The sequence below is a fragment of the Balaenoptera borealis genome (assembly GCF_965194805.1).
Source record: "Balaenoptera borealis genome assembly, chromosome: 4".
In the NCBI taxonomy this organism is placed as follows: Eukaryota; Metazoa; Chordata; class Mammalia; order Artiodactyla; family Balaenopteridae; genus Balaenoptera; species Balaenoptera borealis.
In genome coordinates this window covers 43,094,791-43,112,877 of record NC_138861.1, presented here as the reverse complement: position 1 = coordinate 43,112,877, position 18,087 = coordinate 43,094,791, and the positions used below count along the sequence as shown (strand labels likewise).

At 36.5% G+C, this 18,087-nt stretch overlaps 1 protein-coding gene across 10 annotated transcripts in view; it reads right to left on the bottom strand.

Moving 5' to 3' along the window:
• The window catches only part of ARFIP1 (ARF interacting protein 1), a 129,451-nt gene that overhangs the window by 74,468 nt on the left and 36,896 nt on the right, over positions 1-18,087 (bottom strand). For all 10 annotated transcript variants that reach the window (XR_014244525.1, XM_082391551.1, XM_082391550.1 and 7 more), the window contains one exon: positions 12,346-12,447. Coding sequence is in view for 9 of the 10 variants with exons in the window: in XM_082391551.1 (XP_082247677.1) it covers positions 12,346-12,447 (102 nt within the window). In the remaining variant the exon portion in view is untranslated. The remainder of the gene's footprint in view (positions 1-12,345; positions 12,448-18,087) is intronic.

The following is an 18,087-nucleotide window of genomic DNA, read 5'->3' as shown; positions in this document are numbered from 1 at the left end:
GTCCCCCATTTAGGTTTTTTTTGGGGGGGGCGCGGGGGCTGAGTTGGGTCTTTGTTGCTGCATGCGGGCTTCCTCTAGTTGCAGTGAGCAGGGGCTACTTTTCATTGCGGTGCACGGGCTTCTCATTGTGGTGGTTTCTCTTGTTGCAGAGCATGGGCTCCAGGCGCACGGGCTTCAGTAGTTGTGGCTTGCTGGCTCTAGAGCACAGGCTCAGTAGTTGTGGTGCACGGGCTCAGCTGTTCCGCGGCATGTGGGATCTTCCCAGACCAGGGCTCGAACCCGTGTCCCCTGCATTGGCAGGCGGATTCTTAACCACTGCGCCACCAGGGAATCCGCCCCCATCCCCCGTTTAGGTTTGATTTGAATTTCTGTTATCACTTTTCATTTCTTTGCTGCAGTTCTATCTTTGTTCACCCATTCCCTTTTGATTATCCACTTCTGTAAAATGCCACATGGGTTTATGACCAGGAGACAAGGTGATAACACAACCACATGATTTGCTGTCTGTGTATGAAATGAATAACAGATACAGTGACCAGTCACCAAGAGACTTTGAAAGTGACGTGATTACTCAATAATCATGATATGCATCATTATTCACATGGTGATTTTTGAACTTAAGTGCTAGCAGTGAAGTTTGTACTTCATACAACTACAGTTAATATACTGTGGTGACAGAAATCTGAGCTGTGTTGTTGGGGACATATATTATTTAATTAAACCATGGTAACCAAAATTAATGCATTTTGGAACTATACAAAGCAAGAACTGCCTAATATTATCTCAGTTAGTAGTACTATCACTAGTATTTTACAGATGAGAAAACAGGAACACAGAAATAGGACTAAGCTTCAAGACACACTATTAACTGTAATGTATAGTAAATGTAAACAGACACAAGCAATTTGTTAGAGACTCAGAATTTATTTTAGCTAGTACGTTTTCTTAAAAAAATTATTTAAAAAATACCTTTTTAAAAATCATTGCAGATCTGCTCACTAGCTTAAACACACTAATGCAAATATATTCTCAACTTGTAATTTCCTACTGGTACAAAACAGATAACAACTTTCATTCTATTTCACTTATTTCCTAATGTCACGTAAAACCTCTTGTCACAGGACAACATCCTTTTCATCTGTGTATTGTTTTGGAGAGCACTTAGAATTAAAAAGAAAACACTCTTTACACTCAGTTTTATTTACTTCTTATTTTTAAACCAAATCTCTGAGTCTGTTCATTTTGCTGAATAAATGATCTTTACCTTTCCAGTTTATTTTTTAATATACTAATGTACTAAATCAATGGTTTCCAGTTTTAAATATTACTGACACTTTTATTCATATTTACATAAAACCAGATAATTTTTTCTCTCTAAAAGACAAATACATCACTTACAAAATAAATAATGTCAAAGCACCAAGATATTTCTTAAACTCTGTGAGTTTGGTTATTAAGGTCAATTATTTATAGAGTGGTTTCCCTGGATATTGCTTTGCTTCCAAGTCTTGACAGCTTTTTAGCTCTCCTTAAGGAAAAAAGTATCAAAGACATCTCTCAAAATATGAGGGTGAAAAACCATAAACAACATACAAATGGCAGAGAGGTCCAGGAGAGTTGTGTTTGCTGTATTCTTAGAACTTAACTGAAAGAACATTACTCATTTGAATCATCTGTCCTGTCACAAAATATTGTGTGAATTCCCAGAAAAGAGATATAGTAGTAGTAGTTGGGAAGACAGGAGCGAGTAACAGGTTAAATAGGGAATTTGATGGATACCTCTTATTCCCTAAGTTTTTAAGAAGTTAAGGGATGCTTCCATCTTGTCATGCATGGCCTCTGGAAGAAACAACTTCTAGCTGTCTGAGGATACTGCATTTCACTCAAACCCCTCCCAATGGTCTCCCAAGGGTCCTTTACTCAACAAACAAAAGTTCTAGAAAAAAAACCTCGTGTCCTTTATGTAAAACAGCTGTAAAATCTGAAAAGCACTAAGGCCTTCCTTTGCTTAAACTCTTACTAATAGAAGGAGCCTAACCAAAAGTGGTACAAATAGATCCATTCAGATTGTGAACAGAATTATCATTTTGATAGTGGTCTGGCAGTTAAGTTGCTGCAACACAAAATGATATGCGCTATGAGAGTGGAATGCATGACTTGTAAGAAAACACTCAGTATTTTATAAGCTTGTTGACTGCTTTCTGTAAAATACACATTCTCTAAGTAATATAATTTAGCCTCATAGTTCACAAAAACTTAAAAATGTATCTTTACATAATCCTTAAACTTTTAGTGTCTCAGTTGTAAGGCTGTGCCTAGCTTAGTAACTTTTAAAATATATGTTACTGCATTTACTCCTATAGTTTCCAGAATATATTTGAGAGACAATGAGCCCATTTATAACCAACAACGTAAAATCCCTAATTTGCATTTTTATGTCGCTCACATTCAACTCAACATTTAAGACTTTGCAAAGTCATGCTTAACAATTGCACAATAAAATGGAATAAACCTGAAGTTAATTTTCTATTCAAGCTACTAGGATAATACTGGAGTATTTAACAGTTTTTAAAAATAGATCTTCAAACAATTAAAATAAAATACAATGCTTCTGGCAAAAAAGTTTCATGCATAGTTTAAGTTCTTTTCAGAGGATACAAGATAATACTTGTAGTTACAGCTTCCATAAAGCTGTGAAGGGGTGCTCATTTTCAACCAAAATAACTTGCTTCCATTTGCATATTTTAACAGAGGTAAGAATAAGAATGAGGTTAAAAATGTAACTTTATAATTTAGCATAGTAATCTACTTTTGAACTGAAGTTAGTGCAAAATCAACAATTAAAGAACACCAAATGTTCAGCAAATTTGCTTTAAAATACACATGCTTTGGGGATTCCCTGGTGGCGCAGTGGTTAAGAATCCCGTCTGCCAATGCGGGGGACACAGGTTTGAGTCCTGGTCCGGGAAGATCCCACATGCTGCGGAGCAACTAAGCCCGTGCGCCACAACTACTGAGCTTGCACTCTAGAGCCTGCGTGCTACAACTACTGAGCCCGCGTGCCACAGCTACTGAAGCCTGCATGCCTAGAGCCTGTGCTCCACAACAAGAGGAGCCACCGCAGTGAGAAGCCCGCCCACCGCAATGAAGAGTAGCCCCCACTCGCTGCAACTAAAAGAAAGCCCGCACACAGCAATGAGGACCCAACGCAGCCAAGAATAAAATAAATTTAAAAATATACACATGCTTAATAAGATGCACAACACTACAGTATATAAGCAGAACTAGAGATTTTAAGCTCGGTGCTTTGTGACCACCTAGAGGGGTGGGATAGGGAGGGTGGGAGGGAGACACAAGAGGGAGGAGATATGGGGATATATGTATACGTATAGCTGATTCACTTTGTTATACAGCAGAAACTAACACACCACTGTAAAAGAACTATACTCCAATAAAGATGTTAAAAAAAGAACTAGAGATTTATTAATGAAATCTCCCCTTTTACTCAGAGAGAGGAGGAGAAATCTTTTAAAAAGCAGGAATTCGCAAAGCATGCATTGTAACCACCAACAATCTGTAAGGATTCTCCAAGTATTCCACAAACTACACAAACTCTCTTCTCCCTAGTTTCCTTACACTATATTTTCCCAGTTTTCCTCCTTTCTGCATCTTTAAAAATGGCTTGGTGTTCTTTCCTGGCTCTAGTTTCCCTACAGGAGCAAAGTCCGAAGTCTCACTTCCCTTCTTGCCGTGGTGACCTGAAGAATCTGTCTCCCTTGTCTCTAGTCTTGTCAGCCCTGAAATTCATTCTTTGTACAGTAGGCGGAGACAACTTTCTAAAATGCGAATGTGATGAGGCACTTCAGTTTTTACTCATTTAGTGGTCCTCCATTGCTTTTTAGGTAAAGTCCAAACTCCTCCACATGGTTTTGAGGTTTTACAGGACCTCGTCCCTACTTACTCTCCAACCTCATTTCTCACACATCTGCCCCCACGTTCCCCACTCCAACAATAGTGAATTTTCAATTCTATGGTCTCGCACCTTTTTCAGGTCTTTCTAGTTGCCTCTGATGGGACCATTCTTTACTCTTCTTCATCGGGTTGGCTCATCCTTTAGATTCAGCTTGGAGAGCACTCCCTCAGGTAATCTTCCCATACTTGCTCGTACCCGTTATCAGCCCATGCTATACTGGGCTTAGCATATCACTTCTCACACAGCAGTAACATTATTTGTCTATATTCTCTCTCCTGAAGACGGTAAGCTCCCTAAGACCATCTATTTTGTTCCTTTTTGGTACTCCTAGTATTTAGCAGATATAATACTAATACTTCATTTAATTTTCTCAATTTAAACACCTTATCTCATTCTTCAAAATGGATAAAATCTTCCATAGCATTTACATAATATAATTTTAAAAGAAACAAATTGAAAATTTTATGTTAAATATTCTATAAACTTTGGTAATTTAAAACTCCCTTTTGTTGTCTTAACAGTTAGCTGCTTATAAGGAGTATCTGCCAGAAGCAAAGCTGTTATTCAACAGACCTCCACATTCCTAATTCTGCTGTAAACATACTGCAACATCCTTAACCTCCTCACGGTGGCCTCTCTGACACTCTACAATTATCCTGAGTCAAAGTGGACTATTCTCCAACATTGTTTATCAAGCGGGTAGAGGGAGGGTCAGCATTTTCTCAGCTGTCCACTTCCTAACTACCAGTTCCCAAACTTTGGTTTGGCTAAGAATCACCTGAGAAAACTACTAAAAATGCAGGTTCTTCTTAGCTGCCTGTTATAATTCTGGTTAAGTTGAAGTGTGGAGCCCAGGAGTCAGAATTTCAAACAAGTAAGTGAGGTGACTCTGATGTAGGTAACCCTCTGTCTACACTCTGAAGAGCTCTGCTGTAGTGTGCAGTGCTGACTCCCACCTCTCACTGCCCTTGCGGGCCACCCCACCTACCGCCCTCCATCACCCACCTTCTTTCCGGTCAGTCCCTTTAATAATGAGGGCTTTGGCATATCCAGGTCTTCTGCTCTATCCCCAACTTTTACCATTATCCTGGGTGTTCCCAACATTTTGCATGCCATTGGGCACACTTTCAGGGAATGACTCTATGTTCAGTTTGCAATTACTTCCAAAGTGATAATGTAAGGTGTCTAAGCTGAGTTTTACAGCTCATCAAAAACGTACTCTACTAATGGCACGGTATGTAGTCTGTTGCTTTATTTTTTTTAATACAAACTGTGAAATACTTAAAATGAAATAAAATCTATTGCATGAGCCTGCCTACCTATGTTGATGCAGAATGATGGGTTGTAGTAATAACCATCTGTAAAGATGTATGATTTTTTCCCCCTCAGTATGCTTGTAGGAAGCCTAAGGTTGGTAGTTTCATTCAGATTTGGTGATCTGTAGTTGGACAAGGGGCCAAAAGAGTGTGACGGCAGATAAAAGATATATTCAACTAATACAGTACATCCCAACCTACACTTTAGTCTCAGATTTCATTAACTTCTTCATCTCTAATGCCTTTCATCTTTCATGCCCAATTCTACTTAAGCAACTGGAACTCCCATGGCCACTCTTTGGATCTTGTCATTGCTCAGGAAGCAACACTTCTGGAATCTTAAATCTAATAACTTATTTTATGATCACAATCTTCTCCCATATCTGTTACTCCAGTTGATCAAGACAGCAAATCTCCTGACTTACCTACTTTCTTCATTTTATCAACACACACACACACACACACACACACACACACACACACACACACACACACAATCTCAATCTCATTTCTCTCTCTCTCGCTCCCCACTTCCCTCTCATTCACTCAACAAACATTTAACAAGAACTTAGAGCATCACTATCTTCTGGCAGTTTACTGTCTATTCTCTTGGTTCCACCCCAACCCCTGCATCTTAGACTAAAGTCTAGATTCTAAGTACTACTGAAGTTAAGATGTAACAATTTGCATCAAGGAACTGCTGAATTCATTCAAAGACTATCACTATGGAAATGTTTGTATATAACTACATTCAAAACAATTTCTCCTAAATAGTAAAACACTTATCCATGATAGCATTTGTTTATAAAGGTGCAATCTAAAAATTATAATTAAGATACATATGGCTTCAGCTTTTCATTAAAAATTATACTTATTCACAATTTTCAACAGGAATATGAATCCAGAGTTAATTTAATAGGTGTATATATAATAAACACATATATTTTAAAACTTAATTTGTGGTAATAGCACTAAGAATATATTCTATAGTTTAAAAAAGTAAATATTAAAATGAATTTAGATTTGCATGGATTAAACAACCCCTGAAAAACATTTGCCATACCTTAAAAAGGGTCTTAAGATATACGTCTGGTAAAAACTGGCCTTAGGAAAAAGCCCTCATCAAATCAATGCTGCCAATGACAGAGCTACTAAATTTTTCAGATAATGCAGAAACATTATACTGTATCACCATATAGTATGGGGAAAAACTGTCATCAGATGCTACTCAAACTCTAGGATAGAATGGCTGAAGTCGAAATTATGTTAAATTTAAGTCATACTGAAACTCACTCTTTCACTGAACAACTACTGTGAACCATAAGCTGTGCAGTGCGCACACACCATCTCTGCCCTAAACAGAGTGATTCCAAGCTCCTGGGAAAAGCAGATAAATAAATGGACAGTTACGACATTAAGGTGCGGAGAGGAAATATGTTCCAAAAAGGGTTCTTATAATTTCTATTCTTATATTCTTTCCCAAGTCTTCTTTAGACTGCTAAAGTATGTTACCCAGACTAATAAGTACAGGGGAATGGAGAAACTACTTAGTTTAACAAAAGAATTAAAGAGTAAAAGAAAAATAACAATAAAAACTTCCAAAACAACAAAACTTCCAACAACAACAACTACAACAATGATGACCATGATGCATGTGGAAAATTAAGGACAAAAGATGTGTCAAGTCTAAGAGTATAATATCTCTTCCAGTTGTTCCATAGAAGCCTAGAAACCGTGTTTCTAGTCCCGGTTCTAACATTTGTTCATTCATTCACTAAACATTTAATGAAAGCCTGATGATCTATTATGTGCCAGCACTGCTGCCAGGGCCTGGAGATCAGGTAATGAATGAGCATTCTTGCCCACACTGTACTTACAGTCAATCCCATAAGCTTTTGGTACAGCAAGTTAATATGGGTAATTCCATCACAACCTCAGGGCCCCTTTTCCTCAGTTGTAAAATGAAGTAGTGAGACACAGGGATCTTCAAGGTATTCCTACTGGATTAAAATCCTGTGATTTAACTCAAAACTTGTAGATCAGGAGTATTTAAAACACAGGGAACCTAAGGATCCACCTGCAAGGTTCAAGGGATCCTAAACTCCTTCAAATTGAACACAAGATTTGGTAGCTTTGTGTATATATAGGTTTTTCTAGAGAAAAGGTCTATAGGTGGAAAAACCTAAATTATGAATTTTAGTTTTGGGCCTACCACAGGAAAAGTTTTATTTTAGCTATATTTAACTAAGGTAATTTCTCTAAATCTGCCAAATATAACTTAATTCACAAGAAGTTTCAACTTAATTCACAAGGAGCTAATATTCACTTCTTTAACTCATGGTACAAATAGCACATTTCTAACCTAATATTTTGACCAGCACTATAACAGAATAAATTATAAATAATATGTAGTTTATAAGTAAAAGAGTAATTTGTATTCTTTAGAGATTAAACTTTACTATTCTTTACAAAATAACAATTACTTTTTATTTAGAAGCAAAAATATTTTTGCTGTAAAGAACTGAGATAATACTAAAATTATTATCCTATCCTCTCTACATATAGCTGCTGCCCCTCATCTTAATAAAAAAAGTAACAAACCTCGAAACATTAACACATGTTAAGCTGCTGCCAGGGAATTTCTAGGACAAATTCTCCCATTACATTCTCTATTTCAATGTGAATGTTGAGTTAAAGTCCACCAGAGCCTCGGCGTCGTAGGAGACTAAGAAGGGAAATCAAATGAAAAATGAAACATCGGCAGTGAGACACAGAAAGGAGAACAGAACCATTTACAATTTCACTGCCTGGGCCACAGTGACGCCAACTGGCCAGCCAAGTTATGACAACTTAATAAGCCATCATCTTAATTTCATACAAGACTTTATACTTTTTAAAGTGCATTATGCAGTATGCATTAAATAAAAGCCATTATATGATTTTATTTTATTTCATTTTTTCAATATTTTTTTATTGAAGTATAGTTGATTTACAATGTTGTGTATTGTATGATTTTAAACATCAAAGATGTATAAAATATGTATATTAGTAAAATACCCTTAGTTATGAGCTAGCTTCTCATGAAATCTCTTTACTAGCCTATATAATGCTAAGCAGTACATTATTCACACTTTCCTTATGAACTTTTATCTATATTAAAAGAGAAATATGAATATGACGTTAAATACAATTTCCCTTTTATTGCTCAGGAAAATAAAGGAGTATGCCAAAATGTAGGTAAATATATGCCTAACAGATCTTGAGAGTAATTTACTTAAAACAGTCAAAAGATGCTTTTGAAATACTGTTTTCACTCATAGTAACTAAAAGGGATCACATAGCCAAGTTTTATTTTAAAGAATATTAAATATGTAAGAAACTCTCAAGATATATATTGTTCATAAGAGCAGCTACAAAGAGAAACAAGTTTTTTATGATGTGGAATTGCTTTAGGGAGGTAAAGTGGGGTGTACTGCTTGAAGTGGATTACTGCTTCTAAGGAGTCTAAGGAGTCTTGCCTACTGGTAAAGTTCACATCCAATAAGAAGAGAGCTCCAGGACAACATTTCTTTTTTTCCTTCTTTACCCCCCAACAGAAAATGAAATAACATTACAGGGGAATCTCCAAAAAGAGAATTAAACATTAAATAAGAAGTAAACTTACAAAGCAGCAAGTTAACTGGCTTTGACTGCATAAGCAAAGAACTTATACAGATATATAATGATTTAATTCACTTCACTCTAATAAGACTCTATTCTAATGTTAAAATTTGAAAGGATTAAAAAAAACTTTTCAGTACTACTCAAAGGCAATAAAGGTTCTTAACTAAAGACTCATGAATAGGTTTAAGGTACAAAGCAACCCTGCAGAAGAATGAAGCTGGTGGAATTAACTACCAGGTATCACGGTTGAAGCTAGTATTTGTTCCAGACTTAATTATTCTAATAAGTAAGTAGGTAAGATAGTGTGGTATTTTTGCAAGGATAGACAAAAAGACCAAGAAATAAAACAGCCCAGTAGCAGAGCCACACATGTACGATCACCTGATTAACAGCAACGGCCCCTATGTGGAGAAAGGATAGTCTTTTCAACAAATGATGAAAATCACATGCATATGAGAAAAGAAAATGAACCTTGACCCCTACATCATGCCATACACAAAATTCAAGATGAATCACAGACCTATGAGTAAGAAGTAAAACAGTAAAACTTTTAGAAGAAGATAGAGTATCTTCATGATACTGGGATAGGCAAAGATTTCTTAGAAGGGTCACAAAAATCATTAAAGGTAAAGAAACACTAATAAATTGGACTTCATTAAAATTAACTTTTGCTCATCTAAAGATACCATTAATAGAGTACAAAAGCAAGTTACAGACTGGAGGTAAACATCTGCAATACACACATCCATACAAATGACTTATACCCAGAACATAAAAAGAACTCCTACAAATGAATTAGAAAAAGGCATATACTTAATAGAAAAATGGGCAAAGGACTTGAAAAGATACTTCATAAAAGATAATACTCAAATGGTCAATAATAATCTGAAAATATGCTCAACATCATTAGTCATCAGGGAGATGCAGGTTAAAACCACAATAAGATAATCATTATGATTCCATCAGATGGCTAAAATTTAAAAGTATGACAATACCAAAAATTGGTAATGATGTGGAATAACTACAATACTTATTCACTGCTGTCAGGATTGTCAGCTGGTTTGATCACTCAGCAAACTAGCTGACAATATCTACCAAACCCAAACATCACCATGACTTGGCAATTTCACTCAGGGTATATACTCAACAGAAATAGGTGATTATGTACACCAAAAGACCTGTATAAGAATGGTCACAGCAGCTTTATTCATAATAGGCACAGGCTGGGAAACAACCTAGGTATCCATCAACTGAAGAATGGATATACAAATTGTGGTGTATTGACACAATGGAAAACTATATTACAATGAAAAAGAATTAAATACTACCAAAGCAACAATATTATAGACATAATGTTGAGTGAAAGCCAGTCAGAAAAGAGTACACACTGTATGATTCCATTTATATGCAGTTCAGGAAGAGTCAAAAGCAATCAATGACAACAGAATTATAGTAGTAATTACCCTGGAAGGGAGGGAGGTATATTGCTTAGAAGAGGGCAAGAGGGAGCCAGGTAAGGCAGGACCTCGAAATGTTCTACTTCTTGATGTGGGTGGTGGTTCTGTTGAGCTTTACACTTAACATTTGTGCTTTTTACTATGTATAAGCTATAGCTCAAAAAAAAAAAAAAAAAAAAAAAAAACAGGCTTAAGGCTTAAGATGGAAGATGGCAGGTGAATCCCCAAAATAATGCAGCATTTTGTATGTGTTGCATTTTTCTCAAAGGTTTCATTAGACTGTCTATTAGAGTATCAACTCCCTGGTGGCAGGTATTTCTGTCATTTTTGTTGTGATGATATCCCCAATGCCTGGTATACAACAGACACTCAATAAATGTTTGCAGAATAAATTCACAAAAAGGAGCTGTTACCAAAAATAAGATGAAGCAATCATTAACTAAAATCCTGGTATAACGAATTATTTGAATTAATAGAAGTTTATAAAGTAATTGGTAGACTGTCTAATGATGGTAACTTGAGTCTCCTTAATATACAAGTGTGTCTTAGTGTTTTCAAATACCAGAAAGTGAAAATTTCCTTTGAGTGCTCAGAATTTAAGTCTTTCTTCTGTCAGTCACCCTATATTGGACCATGGATGCTTAGAAACCGAGTTAAAACACTTGCAATTAAAATAAACATATCCCAAGCCTGAAAACACATTTGTTTCTTCCAAAGGACTGCTGAGCCAAAAATAAGTGAAATTCAGTGGAATTTTCTAAAAATCCATTAAAATGATCTAAAACAGTAGTTTTCAACCAGAGGCAAGTTTTTCCCTACCCTTGACATTTGGCAACATCTGGAGACATTTTTGCTTGTCACAACTGGAGGGTGCTACTGGCATCTACTAGGAGGAGGCCAGGGATCCAGCTAACCACCTTACATGCACAGGCCAACCCTCCACTAAGGAATTTACCTGGCTCAAAATGTAGATAATGCTGAGAATGAGAAATCTTGATCTAAAATATCACCTTCTGTTAAACTAAAATAAAGAATTTTATTCTTAAAACATATGAAGTAAAAAGAGGCCTATTTAAGCTGTAAAATAATTCAAGTATCTTTCAACCAATACTTTTTCAAGAATACGAAACTATATTTTTAAAGTTATTTAAAGTTGTACACATGTATCAAATGTCATAAAAAGGGATGTTTAATTCAAGTATCTCCAGAAATGATAACCATCATTATCATTTCTAGGACTATATTAGGCATATTACTTATTTTAATCTCATTTAATATTAATATCCCCATGAAAATAAGATCTCATTTAGAGAGATTAGAAAACAACTACTAGAAGAGATTAAGTAAATATCTGCCCAAGGTTACACTGCTAGGAATGGCACAGCTGAAATTTGAACCCACATTATCTCTAAACCCATGATGCTTCCATTAAAATGCATTAAATGTCAATTTCAAATGCGCAGCAGATCAAAATTAAACACACCCCAAGTTTCATTTACCACTGAGTCAAATATGCCATTTTAGAAAGTGAACGGCAAAGTCAAGAGAAGCCTACTTAGGAATTATGTACTAAGAAAAGAGATAAGATAGTACCAATTTTTTAAAGGATAATCTAGTTAATATTTTTTCTTATCACAAGTAAAATGAAGTCATTTTCTATAAAGTTATATGCCAAAATCATCAGATATACTCTTGCTCTGGTCATGTAATAAAATTGCAGATAGTAACATCAAAGCCTAAATGCTTTAGCGGCCTGGAGCTTATTCTTGACAAATCACTAACATGTCCCACCTAGTCATCCCTCCATAATAACATTGGATTCCTGGCATTTCAGCCTATCTAAGAACATATTCCTATATTAAACTCTATTACTTTTGTCTCAACTTTAAGGGCTTATCATGATTCTTTGTATTAAGAGACAGCAAAGTGTTCTTACCCTATTAAAGCCATGTTCATGAGAGTCATCAACTTCTCCATTACTAGTCACTGGAATTTCTGCTGCTGAATTTTTTGGAGATTCTTGAGCCATAGTAGACTCCTAAAAAAAGGAGGAAAGAAATAGTCATAAATAACACCAAATCATAAAAGGCAAACATTCAAAAGACTATATTCATGTTTATAGCACTTAAAAGCCACCATTATAGCCCTTTTTAAAAATAATTATAACCTACCTAATCCTTATGTAATAAACATGATACTAATATAATAAAAAACACATCTGGCCTTTAAAACTGCATTCAACTTATATTTCTTGATCTTATTGTAGGTACCAGGGGGCAATATCCTTACCTTGTAAACAGTACAAATGACACAAAAATCAAAAAATGCAAATAATGTCTTAGTATTATTGAAAATAGTTTTGACTTTACAGGCTGCCTGAAAGATTCTTGGATCTACAGACCACACTTTGAAAAACACTGGTATAGACAAATTTAACCAACATTTAGTGAAACTTGTTATGTGCAAGGCACTCTACTAGATTCTAGAGAATATTAAAAAAAAAAGATAAGGTAGGCACTGCTCTGGGGGAAAGTACCACTGACTCAGTTTGGGAGACTGACTGGACTCTTCAGTAAATACCTAGAACAGTAAGTATCTGCCCCTCTTTCTTTTGGATCCTCTAAAACCAAAACTTTTGGAATACTTATAGATTGCATAAATCCTAGGGTCTTCCTATGCCAAATTTCTATTTCCTGGAAGCTCTAGAAATGTTCTGCTTCCCATAGATCCACATTTATATTACACTTCTACTCCTTATACAAACCTCTTTTTCTTTACCATGACAAATTTTATACATAGTAATGTTTCTAATGTCTGACACAAAATTTAATAGACTATCTCTACATCTTTGTATTCCCAGGGCAACAGAATACAAATCTAAGCAAATAAATGAATACATTCCCTTTCAGTAAAGTCAGGTCCTTGAGGACACAGACAGTCATAGCCATCTCTGTATCATTAGAGATTAGCCCAGGGTTCTCAATAAATGTTTACTGAATGGAAAGGATACGAGCTACATCAAAAGTCTGATTTGTAGTTATGAAGGCGTTAAAATGATCATTATACATTTATGTTCCACCCTCACTCTCTCCCTTGTCCCACCCATTGAGCATGTAGTCACACATTCGTTACTTCTTATGGATATCACTGCAGTAAAACAAACCAAGGGGAAATGTCGAAATAGCAAAACAAAAAAAGTGAATTACCAAGTATCTCAAAATCAGTGTACTTTAATTATATAGAGACAATTTTAATAAAAGACTAAAATATCAAACTGAACTTGGTTAAGCCAATGAAAAGAGAACTTTTATAATAAGGCAAAATCCTGTTAATATCACTTAAAACATTTCCCAGAAAACTCAGTTATTTCCTTGCATTCCTAAATATCTTATTAAAAAAATACTGGTTTAAAAAATGCCATATTTCAGAGTTCACCTTACCACAGGCTCGAAACTAGTGAGGGAATTAATAAACTGAACATCTCACGTAAGACTTGAAAATTAAAAAAAAAATTTCAGAGAGAAGATTTCAAAAGTTCAAGAGGGGAAAACAAAAACTTCTCTGCTTTAGATCGGATTCTGGGGGAAGAGTCTCTGGATGCAGGAAACTTATTGTAGGGTTCTGCACTCAAGTGAGTGAGGGTAGTAAGACTGGACAGAGCTGCAATGCTGTTGTTACATCATAGGCCTTGGCCAATCGTATATGGAGCACTGAAGCTGAGATGGCTCTTTAAAGTTGTTCCAAATTAAGGGAAGGGGGCCAGGCCTTTGTACCCCCGCATCCCTACCCCTGGTTATTAGATGCAGGCTATCCCCTGGATAGGGGTATAATCGTGGACAAGGCAGTTCTCTTTGGCAGAGGCAATTCCTGGGGAGACTCAGCTATGAGCCCTCAGCAGGCATCACTCCTGGAAGGACAGCCCTGGTCCTAAAGGAGGTAACTGAGCCCCTCACCATAGCATCCACTATATCTTCCTTATTATTCTTCTAAAGCAGTATCTACTTTAAAAGGATTTGGAATGTCTTATTTAAATTATATCTGGCTACTTTTATGCATATATTTACAGACTTTCACTGATTTCTACTAAGAGAAACTGTCTCTTTCACAGTCCCCAATTAAGGGGTGGCCCCTGATTGAACCAAAGAAGAACCCCTGACACAAGGCCTTGCAAGCTACAGGTTTCAAGATAAGGCCGGGTTAGAAAACCATTGCGCAACAGAGGAAAGAGGAATTTCCTGAGCTAATCGGACCCTTTCTGAAGGTTTGAGTTGGGAATGCTGAGCAAATCAGTCAACTAGGGTACTGGGAAGACAAATGAAAGCACAAGAAGAACAAAGAGTAGAATTATTTTGATGAAAAGTCACAGCTTAAAAATTCACAAACTCTACTTGACAAGTGTTACCAAACTTGTCAAAGTTTGTTGACAAAGTGTTATCTGTATCTAGAGCTTCCTCTGTTTCTAAATTATGACCTTATGAAAATCTTGTTTTTTTTTTATTATGGTAAAAAACGTGTAACGTAAAATTTACCATGTTAACCATTTCTAAATGTATAGTTCAGTACTGTTATGTATAGTATTCTCATTGCTGTGCAATCTCCAGAACTTCTTCATCTTGCAAAACTGAAACTCTATACCCATTAAACAACAACTCTCCATTCCCCTCCCCCACTCCCCCAGAGCCCTTAGCAAGCATCATTCTACTTTCTATGAATTTGACTGATCTGAATACCTCATATCAATGGAATCATATAGTATTTGACTTTTTATGACTGGCTTATCTCACTTTACATAATGTCCTCAAGATTCATCCATGTTGGACATGTGTCAAAATTTCCTTTTTTTTTTTTACTCTTCTTTTTTTTTTTTAAGTATTTGTTTTTATTTATTTATTTATGGCTGTGTTGGGTCTTCGTTTCTGTGCGAGGGCCTTCTCCAGTTGCAGCAAGCGGGGGCCACTCTTCATCGCGGTGAGCGGGCCTCTCACTATCGTGGCCTCTCTTTTTTGCGGAGCACAGGCTCCAGACGCGCAGGCTCAGTAATTGTGGCTCACGGGCCCAGCCGCTCCGCGGGACGTGGGATCCTCCCAGACCAGGGCTCGAACCCGTGTCCCCTGCAATGGCAGGCAGACTCCCAACCACCGCGCCACCAGGGAAGCCCCAAAATTTCCTTTCTTTTTAAGGCTGAATAATATTCCACTGTATGTATATACCACATTTTATTTATTCAGTCATCCACTGATGGACATTTAGGTTGCTTCCATTTCTTGGCTATTGTGAATAGTGCTGCTGTGAACATGGGTGTGCAAATATCTCTTCAAGGTCTTGCTTTCAATTCTTTCAGAAATATACCCCAAAGTGGGATTGCTGGATCACATGGTAATTCTATTTTTAAATTTTTTAGGAAACACCATACTGTTTTCCATAACGGTCGCACAATTTTATATTCCTACCAACGGTGCACAAAGGTTCCAATTTCTTCATATCCTCACCAATAATTGTTACTTACATTTTTAAAACAGTAGCCAACCTATTAACTGTGAGAAGATATCTCATTGTGGTTCTGATTTGCATTTCCCTAATGATTAGTGATGTTGAGCACTTTTTCATATGCTTGTTGGCCATTTGTGTATCATCTTTGAAGAAATGTCTATTCAAGTCTTTTGTCCATTTTTTAAATTGGGTTATTTTTGTTTTAATTGTTGAGTTGTAGGAGTTCTTTATATATTCTGGATATTAACCTCATCAGATATATGATTTGCAAATATTTTCTCCCATTCTGTAGGCTACCTTTTCACTCTGTTGATTGTGTCCTTTGATGTATAGAAGTTTTTAGTTTAGATGTAGTTCAATTTGTCTATTTTTACTTTTGTTGCCAGTGCTCTTGATGTCATATTCAGGAAATCTTTGCCAAATCCACTATCATAAGCTTTTCTTCTAAGAGTTTTATAGTTATAGGTCTTACATTTAGGTCTTAGATACATTCTGGAGCTGGTTTTGTGTATGGTATAAGACAGGGTCCAACTTGCATGTTGATATCCAGTTTTCCCAGAGCCATTTGTTGAAGAGACTTTCCTTTTTCCACTGAAGGGTCTCCGCATCTTGGCTTCTTCTGAGATCCCTATTTTCCTCACTGCCACTGCCTCCTTACAATATACCCAGATTACTTGAGGCTACTGGAGTTAAGTTTCTGCTCCTTGTGGTTAAGAGATGTACAGACACTAGGTATTTGGTCTCTAATCCAATCAGGAAGATTAAGATCTAGCTATCTACATAATCATCACTCTTCCAAATTGTAAGATATGCTCTTACTTTCTTCCTCCTAAAAATAGCTGGTGATTCAACAGGTATTTACTATCTTCTATGCAATATGCATGGGATGAAATAGAAATAGAAATCAGATCTTAGGCTTCTAGGAACTAGAAGTATTGGTAAAAAATAATTACAGTACAGTGTGGTGAGCACCAGAGGGAAGCACTTAACATGGTAAGCACTCAGAGGGAAGACTTAATCAGAGGTGATATTTAAGCTGAATCTTATAGGATGACAGATGGGGACACAGTAAAGGAGAGATTCTAAATAGAAGGAATAACAGGAGCAGAATAGAAAGAGTCTAGTATATTCTAGAAACTGCAACTAAAGCAATTTGGGTAGAATGGTGATTATTCATTCATACATTCATCAGTTCTACTAATTTATTGAGCTCAATTTATTGAGCTCTCTCACAATATCAGATACTCAGGATAGAGTGGTGAACAAAACAGACAAAACTCCCTACCCTCATAGAGCTCATATCCTAGTTGGGGAAAACAAATAAATAAATACACATGTTATACAGTCATAAATGCTAATGGGCATGTGTTCATGAATGTGCTGCTTTAAATAAGGTAGTCAGGGAAAACCTCAGAAGAGGTATCATATTTTTGTGAGACCTGAATAAAGTGAGGGAGTGAGCCATAAAGATATCCGGGAGTCCAGAATCCCAGGCAGAAGAAATAGTAAATACAAAGACGAGGAGGTGGGAACATGCTCAGCTTTTCAAGGAACAACAAGAAGGCCATGCAGCTTGAGGGCCAGAGGAGAACAGAAGGAAGTGTCAGAGAGGCAGCGAAGGGCAAGAACATGTGCAGCTTTAAAGACCATAATAAGAACTTTGGATTTTATTCTTAGTGAAATGAGAAGCCACTTGAAGGTCTGAGCGTAAGAGTGAAATGACCTGACTTATGTTTAAAAAGGATCACTTTTTTCCTGCTGTGTTGCATTAAACTATAAGTGAGCAAAGGCAGAAGCAAGGAGAACAATTTAATGGATTAATCTAAGCAAGAGATAATGGTAGCTTGGAGTAAGGTGACATTGGCTGAGGAGGTAAGAAGTGGTTAGATTCTAGGCATATTCTGAAGGCAGAACCAATTGGAATTCCTTACAGACAGATGTGAAAGATGGGAAAAAGAGAGGTGAAGGACAACTACAGAGGTTTTTGGCCGCAACAGCTGGAAAGGTGGAATTGCTGTTAACAGACCTGGGCAAGACTGGGGGTGGAGCACAACATGGAGAAAATAGCTAAAGTTTAGCATAGGACATATTAAGGTTTATGTAGATAAGGTTACTAGGCTCTTGGATATATGAGCCTGAGTCCAGAAGAAAGCTTGAAGCTGGGGGTAAGAAATTTAGAAGTCATCAG